The sequence below is a fragment of the Pantherophis guttatus genome, chromosome 1 (assembly GCF_059756535.1).
Source record: "Pantherophis guttatus breed Tessera chromosome 1, ASM5975653v1, whole genome shotgun sequence".
NCBI classification, from domain to species: domain Eukaryota; kingdom Metazoa; phylum Chordata; class Lepidosauria; order Squamata; family Colubridae; genus Pantherophis; species Pantherophis guttatus.
In genome coordinates this window covers 114,855,129-114,865,225 of record NC_142063.1, presented here as the reverse complement: position 1 = coordinate 114,865,225, position 10,097 = coordinate 114,855,129, and the positions used below count along the sequence as shown (strand labels likewise).

The 10,097-nt window shown below is 39.4% G+C and overlaps 1 protein-coding gene across 3 annotated transcripts; it reads right to left on the bottom strand.

Annotated features, from left to right (window-relative positions):
• Positions 1-3,095: 3,095 nt before the first annotated feature.
• On the bottom strand, positions 3,096-9,971 carry MED19 (mediator complex subunit 19). 3 transcript variants are annotated; one of them, XM_034420318.3, is made up of 5 exons: positions 9,708-9,971; positions 7,524-7,780; positions 5,412-5,508; positions 5,022-5,116; positions 3,096-4,835 (listed from the first exon to the last, which is right to left on the bottom strand). In XM_034420318.3, the coding sequence occupies exons 1-5, from the start codon at positions 9,910-9,912 to the stop codon at positions 4,767-4,769; spliced, it is 723 nt and encodes a 240-aa protein (XP_034276209.1). In that variant the 5' UTR covers positions 9,913-9,971; the 3' UTR covers positions 3,096-4,766. The 3 variants fall into 3 exon arrangements, with proteins under 3 accessions (XP_034276209.1, XP_060543797.1, XP_060543796.1); XM_060687814.2 differs by lacking the exon at positions 9,708-9,971 and adding an exon at positions 9,512-9,668; XM_060687813.2 differs by lacking the exon at positions 9,708-9,971 and adding an exon at positions 9,125-9,511.
• Positions 9,972-10,097: the final 126 nt, after the last annotated feature.

Here is a 10,097-nt window from a genome sequence, read left to right as displayed (position 1 = left end):
TCAGGCTATTTTCCTACCTTTATCTTCTCAGCTGATTCACGTGGCAGAGCAGATTGCCGTGCCTCAGCTGTGTTTCTCCTCTGAAGAAACACGGAAGTGAAGATTTATTTAAACTATGCATGCGCGAACAGCGCACATCAGGCATGCACAGTGCGCATCAGGCACTCACACGCACACACGATCACCAAACTGGTTGTTAAACCGGGAAGACCTCACTACTGAAAAGCACCCCAATTCTCTCAGGTTGCAAAGGCATCTCCTATGTATAGCCCTCTTAAAGTGACCCCATATATTTTCAGTTGTTCAGGTCCAGGCTCTGGTTGGGCCATTCCAAAACATTGATCTTTTGGTGAAGCCAATTCTTTTGTTGATTTGGAGGTGTGCTTTGGGTCATTGTCTTGTTGAAAGGTGAAATTCGTCACCTTCAGCATTTTAGCAGAGGCCTGAAGGTTTTGTGCCCAAATAGACTGATATTTGGAACTATTCATAATTCCTGCAGTTCCATTTCTAGTTGAAGAAAAGCAGTCCTAAAGTATAATGCAGCCACCACCATGCTTCACTGTGGGTACATTGTATGTTTGGTGATGCAAGTTTTTGCGCCAAACATACTTTTGGAATTTAGTCAAAACCTTGGTCTCACCAGACCATAACATATTTTCCCACATGCTTTTATCAGGCTTGATGTTTTGCAAAATGTAACTAGGTTCAGATATTTATATTGATAAGAAATGGCTTCCACCTTCCCACCCTACCCCACAGACTGGACATGTGAAGAATATGTCACATATAGTACACAGCCAGTATGTTCCAGAAATTCCTGCATCTTTTTTAATATTGCTGTTGGCCTCTTGGCAGCCTCTCAGACCATTTCTCTTCTTGCTTTTTCATCAATTTTGGAGGGGCAGTCAGTTCTTGGTAATATCACTGTTGTGCCATGTTTTCTCTACTTGTTGTTGAATGTCTTCACTGTGTTCCATGGTATATCCAATGCCTTGGAAATTTTCTTATACCCTTCTTCTGAGTGGCATGGCTTTTGCTCTAAGAGGCAACTGAGTAAATGTCAGAAAAATCACTCTCGAAGAGTTCAACTTTATATGGGCGGCCTGATAACTCTGTAGTTAAGACACTGGGCTTGTTGGCTTTCCAGCCAACAACCCAGGTTCAAAACCTAAGCATCACACAACAGGGTGAGCTCCTGTCCTCGCCCTAACTCCTGCCAACCTATAGCAGTTCGAAAGCATGCAAATGTAAGTGGATAAATAGGTACCACTTCAGTGGAAAGGTAAGAGTGCTCCATGATGTCATGCTGGCCACAACTCAAAAACATCTTCGGATGGCACTGGCTCAATGGCCCTTAAAATAGAGATGAGCACTGCCCCCTATAGTTGGCAATGATTAGCAGAGTAAAGTCTGCAGGGACTCCTTTGCCTCATTTCTTCTGATACCTTCCAACAATGAAATCCCTTTCATGCTCTGAAAGCTTTTTGTAGACCATGGCTTTCGCTGTAGCAGGCAATTGAGTAAATGTCAGAAAAAATCCTACTAAAACGGCTGAACTTTATATGGACTTGATCAGTCATTTTAATTGAGGGCAGGTGTGTAGACTTTTATTTACCATCAGCTTGAATGTGATTAATTCAGAACAGTCACAACCTTACTTATAAGAGGGTGTGAACACTTATGCAGTCACATTATTCCAATTTTTTAAATGTTATTCCCTCCCCTATAAAAAAAGTTTGCTTTTTCAATTGAGTACTACTGCTTGTGTTATATTAAAGGTGGAAATGTTTTTGAAGTGATTTAACTTGGTCTGATTTTTTTTTTACATCTCAAAAACCTGGCATTTTAACAGGGGTATGTTGATTTTTAAACACACACACACACACACACACACACGTCTGTCTGTCTGTCATCATCTATTGCATATATATACCAGAAGACAGTTAAATTTTTGTTACCAGTTGAGCCTCTGTTATATTACTACATGGATTGACCCTTCAAATCCTGGTCATAAAGATGTCCCATGTTTCATCAACTGTAAAGAAATTATTTAGTTTTATTCTCATAATGTGGTAATTGCCAATAAATTACAACTCAAAGCTTTCATCTCTCCCTCAACTTGCAAGGAATCTGTCATGTGCACATCTTTGATACTGAAAAACATCAATACAGCAATGTGATACATACATTCTTGTGAGAAATGCCAAGCTTGATAGCAATTTCCTTTGAGTGACCCAGTAAGTTTATCAATCTTTTGCACCTGAAACTCTTAGGTTGCTGACAGGTCATCTGCTTCATTCTGGATCACACAAATCAGCTATTCCCAGCATTATCTTTACATTTGGGGAAGGGGGTATCAGTGATGGATAATATTCACATCAACATGCTGATTGCCATAAACAACCTAATTTGGTGAATTTTAACTGGAGAGACTCTTTCGACAAAAATTTAACCATGGTGTTACTTAAATTCACTTATGATTACCCACTTCAGGTTTTCATTTCATAAACAATGCCCACTCACTTTTTTCTCACAGCAACTTCCTACCAATTAGTGATAGTCATCCATAAGTGCTTTATAACACTGAAGGCATTACTTTTTACTCAGCTTTTATAGTTCACCTAGCACAAACCCCTCTCTGCCCAAGCAGACTCTCAACAACTTCCAACAGTTGTTATAACAAGTATAGCAACTGCTGTTCACAATTCACTATCACTGGTTTTGTGATTATAAGTTTGAATTAACCTTCTAGTTCAGCTTTCTCATATTCTGGGAGTTGGAAGTCCAGAAGTCTTAAAGTTGCCAAGTTTGGAGACCCCTGTTCTAGTTGCTTAAATAGCTTACTATTAATTCAAGAGGGAACAGAAAGGGGTAAGGAACTCAACTCCTTCTTTCCCCTCTGATATCCAGCAGTAAAGTATATTTCTATTATCTTACTTCCTCCCTTCCTATCTGAATCAATGAAAGATATAAGAATGAGCATAAATAACCATGTTTAAGGCTGTTGCATAAGATACATCAGTTGCCAAACCTACCCTTCTTTGACCCTTTAAGCCAATTAGTCAAGGAATAACAGTTTGCACACAAAATTGGTATAACATTTTCTCTACTTCATGGAACATATTTATTTTGGGATGAAGCAAGCTGCTCTGTACAAGCTAGGAGCATAAAAGTCACTTAGAATATAGAACCAACCATTAGAAAACTTTTAAATATTGTAAACCCAAGCATCTCCGTTTGCTTTTCAAGTGCTATAAAAGAAACTTTTTCAACAACCAATTTTTCAATAACCAAATATGATAGGGAAGGTCCCTGAAAATATTTTCCAACCCTTTTCTTTGGTTAAAAATAGTTACTTTTTTAAAATCAAGGCCACAATATTGGGGGGAAAGTTCATCCCAGCTTTTTTTATGATTTCTCTAAAAAAAAAAAAAAAAAATCAGCTATAGATGTGGAAAGAGATGAAAATGCCCACCTGTCTTTTTGCTCAAAACAGAGGAGTCCTATTAAAAGCTGCTGCCTAGTTGCCCATATACAGTACTGTCCCTATCTTAAATGCCCACTATTTTATTTGAAGGAAATTGCAGGGGCATTTTAGTAGGGTTCTCCCATATTACACTAAACTGATCGTAAGAGGCATTGCTGAAAGCCTTACTATTCTTTTGCAAGCAAGAAAAGGCAGCAAAGAGCAAATCTTTTCCAACCATGATCGTTTTGCTTCATATTTTCCCTAGTTGTTTTAAAATGAAGTCAGATTATAGTTTTCTCTGATGTTTAGAACCAAGAAAGAAGCAAATTAGATGGTTTTAAGTAACAATTTTTGCCAGCATATTTGCAATGAGGTAGTAAGGTCAAAGAGAGCAAAGGATGCTAACAGAAGGGAAAAAAAATTGAGGTTCCTGGAAATGGCTTTATATATTCAATTTAAATCTCCCAATATATTTTTCCTTCCTCCTGGCAAAAATTAAATCTAGTTCTTTAATTAAACAAGAGAATGGGTAGAAAAATCTCTACCTAATAAGTGATTCTTGATGAAAAGAGTTTTGCAACTATCTTGTCCTCTAATTAACAGATGATCATTTCCTATTGACATCTTTTACTGTTACACGTATTTTGGTCAATACTTTGTATTAACTGTTCATGTTATTCTAAAGCAGATCTACTCCTCACAAAACTAATAACATGGAAGTGAAAGCCAACCTTATACTGTCTCTCCTGCCAATTTAAAATGTTGTCTTTTCTTCTCCTCTAGCCAAAATAGCTTAAGTCACATAAGGTGTTTTTATCAGATTACTTACCCATCCTATATCTCAAGCAACTTCTGGAATTTCTGCCCCCAATTTATTAACTGCAAAATAATTCAGAACTGTTGCAATACAACACAGGAAAAGTCCAGTAGTCAGGATTCCTTCAAATCATTAGCATCTCCTCCAACAGAGATTTAATTAGAATAATAGACAAACATATCCCAACTTAGTCAGGATCATTTTTTTTTTACAAAACACAAAACAATACACATAATTTCCATATAAAGGCATCAGCCTCCATGTCCCAAGCAAAGTCTGTGTTCTTTGTAGAGAAAGCTATGAAGTCCTGAAGCTCCATCCAATATAATCTTGTATATACTGCTCCAAAAGGTGAAAAGGAGATATACAAGGTAGCTGTGTCTTTCCCGTCCTTGTTCCTCCTCCTCCTCCTCCTCCTCCTCCCAACATGTCTGTAGCATTTCATGGAGAACTCTCTTTAATATAATCTTAGGTAGGACCCTACCGGAGGCTGCTACTGCTACTGGCTTGTGAGCTGCCCACACCTGGATGTTCAGGGCTATGACGGTTCTATTAAAAAGAAAAAGACACAAATAAGGAATTCCAGAGGCAATAAAAACAGCCATGTAAATTTTCTTGGCCCAAAAAGCTATCTTAGGTCTGACGCCAAACTCTAAGCAAAGTACTTATCTTTGTTGTTTTACAATGAACTTATAAATATCAAGATCAACAGCTGAAAATTATTTTCCAACTTACTTTCTTTTTCTTTTTCTCTTTTTTCTTTCTTTTCCGTTCAGGATCATCCTCTTTCTTTTTCTTTTTTTTCTTATGATCAGAATCTGAGGGTGTTTCTAGTAAAATAAGAGAGAGCAATTAAAGAAGGCATTTGCTCTAGAACAGGGCTGTCAAACTCCTGGCCCACGGCCCAGATGTGTCATGCACTGGCCATGCCCATACTTGGTTTAGCAAAGGGGAAAAATGTCCCGATATGTCACCATGACACCGCAGTGATGACTTGAGTTTGACATCCCTGCTCTAGAAGGAAGGAATGATTTAATTTACGCTATCGGACTAAAAAATTCTATATCAGCAAGATGTGTGGTGGGGGACATTATTATTATATGTCCTAAGAAATAGACTTCTCACCTGGAGGGACAGGGTCTTGGGTTCGGCTCTGCTTATGTTTATGCTTGTTTTTTTTCTTAGGTGGCTGGATGTGCATTAAGCGACATTGTTCTGGCAACTGGTGTAACAGAAACAGAAAGGCACGTCAATACATGAACTTCCCAAGTACCATTGAAGAAAACATATATAATAGACTTACAAGTCTATATTTTTTGCAAGCCAATCAAATAATATTCCCCATCAAAATTTCCATTAGAAAAATTTCTACTACAGGTAGTACAGAACAGTCCTCCCTTCACAATGGTAATTGGGACCAGAATTTCCATTGCTAAGTGATGTGTTTGTAAAATATGACAACAGTTCTGGCGCTTCTGATTGCTGTTATGAAGTGCAACATCACATGGTAGCCATTTGTGACCTCCTGCCAGCTTCTCCATTGACTTTGCTTGTTGGAAGCTGGCAGTGAAGGTTGCAAATGGCAATCACATACTGTGGGACATTGTGATGTCATAATTGTGAGCTGGGGGTCATGACTGGCCGGACACTATAAACATACGTTTGAGGACCAGTTATAAGTAGCATTCATTCAACACCATTGTAAATTTGACCTGTGGTTGAAGTAGTGGTCATTAAGCAAGGACCACTTGTACATTCACTTAGCTTAGTGTTTGTATCTATTGCAAATTAAGGATTTCCGTGCTAAAGCAAAATTATCCCTAATCTAGATTTTCATTACTTCCAGCTTCCTACTTTACAAATGCAGCACTTGCCTTCTGGATTCAGAATGAGAACCAGCACAATATAGCAGTCCAATATTGAACCAGAATGAGGAAGACTCTGACTACACCCTCAGCTAGATAAATTTATTTGGGTGACCTTAGACTAATCACTTTTCCTTGGCCCAAACTTCTCAGATTGTTCTGAGGATAGAGAAAATCAGGATATAAATCTAATGAATAAAATACATGAAATGCAGACACAGGGTCCTCTTATGATCAGATCTGTCATAAACTCTTAGGAATACCTACCACAGAGAATTACAATTTTTGACCAATCCAATAGCTATGACAAATATTTCAACAAAGAAAGATTTGCTGGTTCTTTGAGATGACAATTTTAACAAGGATTTATCATTTTCTATTGTGAACCACAACTAGACATGTTGTGCTAACATAGCCATTGTGGTTTTATTGTACTGTGCAAACTTGATGGCACAGTGTATCATATGCTGAGGCCCTCTTTGAGGGAGATAGAGTTTAGAAATATGAAATATAAATATGTACAGATTCTATAAATATAAATTTACCCTGGAATTCAGCTAGAAATTTTCACTTGATACCAACTTTGCAGCAGATGAAAGAAAGGTTCAAGAATTCCTTTTTAAAGGATAATCTCTTTTATCCTTTGCCTGGAACTTCTTCCTATCTTCAACCTTACTTAAAAGTCTATTCTGATAGAGAAGTTATAACCTGTTATTTTTTGGGAGGGTGGGAGGTGGTTGCCTTTAAGTCAGTCTTTATTCCTGGCAAGTACATAGATATTCTATACATATTTTCTGGCAACATTTTCAGAAGTTGATCATTGTTGCCTTTTTCCTAGGACTGACTGATCCCAGCTTGCTTCCCCACCTAGGGTAGGAGGAGAACTCAGGCTTCCGCATTCCTAGTCAGTACCATAATCAACAGTCACATGCTATATACCATATTCTAAAAGATTCCAGTCCACTTGATTCTGGGGGCTGGCAACATATCTATACTATAGCATCCACACTGAATTCCTTTTTTAGAATGTACAACATGGTCAATATCTCATAAAGTAGACAAAGTGTTCATGATTTCTGCACTGTAGTCTCTTTCTGTCATTTACATTACTTATTTATTTGCATCTAGATCGTAATATAATTCCACGAAGATGTCCACTGCCATATGGCTGATAATCAATATGCCTAGAGGTGAATTTATATTCAGGTTCTAAACTGATAATTGTCAGACCTTAACCTACAAACCTGTAATATTCTTAGTTACTAGTTTGGCAAGTTTCTTTTTCATTTGAGGCATTATTGTGTGTTTTGTTTATAATAGTTAAAAAACTTCTTTAGTACAACATATGTCTTTCATCCAAACCATAACTCACCGGGCCAGCATGGAGACGAAACCCTGTTAGCATGGTACCAGTGATAGGGTTGAATGAGCTACCGCAAATGGGAGGTTTTTCAATTAAAGAACGCAAGCTGCTGTTATCATGTGAGCCTGGCAAATCGATCATTCCTGGCAGGTCAGGCAGAAAGTTGCTGAGTTTCTCTTTCACCTTTTTGCCACAGAATTTATTGTAGGCATGCTCTAAGTTGTAGTGGGTGATCAAATTTGTGCTTCCTGTTAGTTCTGTGGTACCTGGCAAGAAATGAACAACATTGTAAAGTAACAATGTTACTGATTATTTTGCCTAAATTAATAGCACAGATAATTTTTTTTAAGAAACCCCTAAAGTTTGGTAGAAGCTGATTTTGAAACCAGGTCCTTTCTGTAAATAACAATGACAATGATACAAATCCTATTTTATATGACCTGAAATACTAGCAGTGGGAATGGAATTATTTAAAATATTTACAGTCTGGCCTTATACATAAGATCGTTTGATGCATTATAATCAATAAAAAGAAAACATTAAAGCTAAAAATAAACCCAAGTAAAACATATATCCCCTCCTCATTTAGTGACCTTAATCTGGTTTCTTAAATTGGAAGCAAAATGTTTATTAAGTGAGTATGTGACTGAAAGAGGGAGAGAGATGCTGTGAAGATCTCTAGTGGCTAGAATCTCACTTAAAGCTCTCCTGTGCAGCAATGCCAATTGTAATCTCACTCTGGAATGCATTGTTGTCAGGCACACAAAATTTGGTTGGAATTTTTTTTTAAAAAAATTGCCATCATATTTGCAAAAGGTCGCTTAGGTAGCCACTTAAATAAATAAGTGGCTGTATAAATAAGTGGCAATGACAGAAACACACTATAGAAAAAAATGGTCTAGTCCAGTTAGCAATTATGACCCAAATACAGGAGTTAAAAATGGGTGGATGATGTCCAGGGAATTTCTAAAGCCAAGTCCATTATAAAGAAGTCTCCCCTCAGCCCTGGGACAATGAACCTGTTTCTCACTGTACAACTTTTCCACTTACGACCATAATTGAGCCCAATATTTCAAATCTCACTGGCTCAAGGTTGACTGAGCCTTCCATCCTTCCGAGGTGGGTAAAATGAGGACCCAGATTGTTGGGGGCAATATGCTATTTAGTATATAAATATAAGTATAAGTATGGTGTAAACCGCCCAGAGTCCTTGGAGAGTGGGCGGCATAGAAATATGACTAATAAATAAATAAATATTTATGCTGCTGAGACACTTGTTAAATGAATTTTGCCCCATTTTACGACTTTCCTTGCCACAGTTGTTAAGTGAATCACTGCAGTTGTTAAGTTAGTAACAGAGTTGTGAATCTGGCTTCCCCCTTGACTTTGCTTGTCAGAAGCTTGCAAAAGGGGATCATGTGACCCCCGGGACACTGCAACCATCATAAATATGAGCCAGTGGCCAAGTTTTGATGACATGACCATGGGGATGCTGCAGCGGTCGTAAGTGTGGAAAAGAGTCATAAGTCACTTTTTTCAGTGCCGTTGTAACTTTGAACGGTCACTAAATGAACTGTTGCAAGTTGAGGACTACCTGTAGCCCTGCTTACATAAGTGGATGCATCTGGAGAAAATGACTAACTTTGTAACCCGAGGCATATTTATTTTCAGGGATAGAAATTTCATGAACACACGTGGCTACTACTAGGCGTATCACTTAAGGTGGATTGTACAGCTTTTCAGGGGAGGGCAGATTCTTGAAGGGCCACGCCGAGCCTTGTAGCCCCATGAGTCACAAAGAAGCAACAGTTTGCGGGAGGAACCAAGCGGCCACACGCTCCTTTACTCTCGCACAAATGACACAAAACTCTCCCACCACGGTTCCCACAAGAAACTTCGATGGCTTTTAACTCGAGGACGCCAAAGATATGCCTACGAGGTCATCCCGGCTCGTTCAGTGGCCCGAGCAACTGCCAGTCGCGCGAGTTACCACCCACTTGGCGCTTCAAGCCTCCACACCGAGTTCCCGCAAAGGCGGAGCAGCTGCTCATCAGCCGCAGCGAGCCATCCCATTGGCACATTCCCGCGTGACGTATAAAATCCGTCAAGCAGCACTGACTAGAAAAGCAACGCCCGCCTCTAGGCGGCGGTTGGTTACGGAGCTCCTACAAGCCCGCCCCTACAAGCCACTACCTGGTAACTCGCGCATTAGGTAAAAAGGACCGCTGGCTGCCGCCGCTTTGCGTGCTGTCTCTTCTCCGACCGGAGTCACCGTTGGTACAGGAGGCTGTCCAGTACCGGGTCCTCCTGGTTTTCCTGGGCCAAAGCCTAGCGCGGCAGCTGTTGTAGACGGAGGAGGTTCTGTCCCTCCGAAGAGAGCAGAAAAATTCTCCATCATCCCGGCGTGCTTTGCGCAGTCTCCTCCTATTGGCTTCGCATCCGACGCTTTTCTACGTTTGCTCTGGCGTCACTGGAAGGCGGAGACCCATCCTCTGCGTAGGATTGGCTAGCTTACCTGGAACTCGACTCTTATGAGACGATAGGTTGCTTAGCAGAACGACACGCTTTTAAAGAGCGGAATTA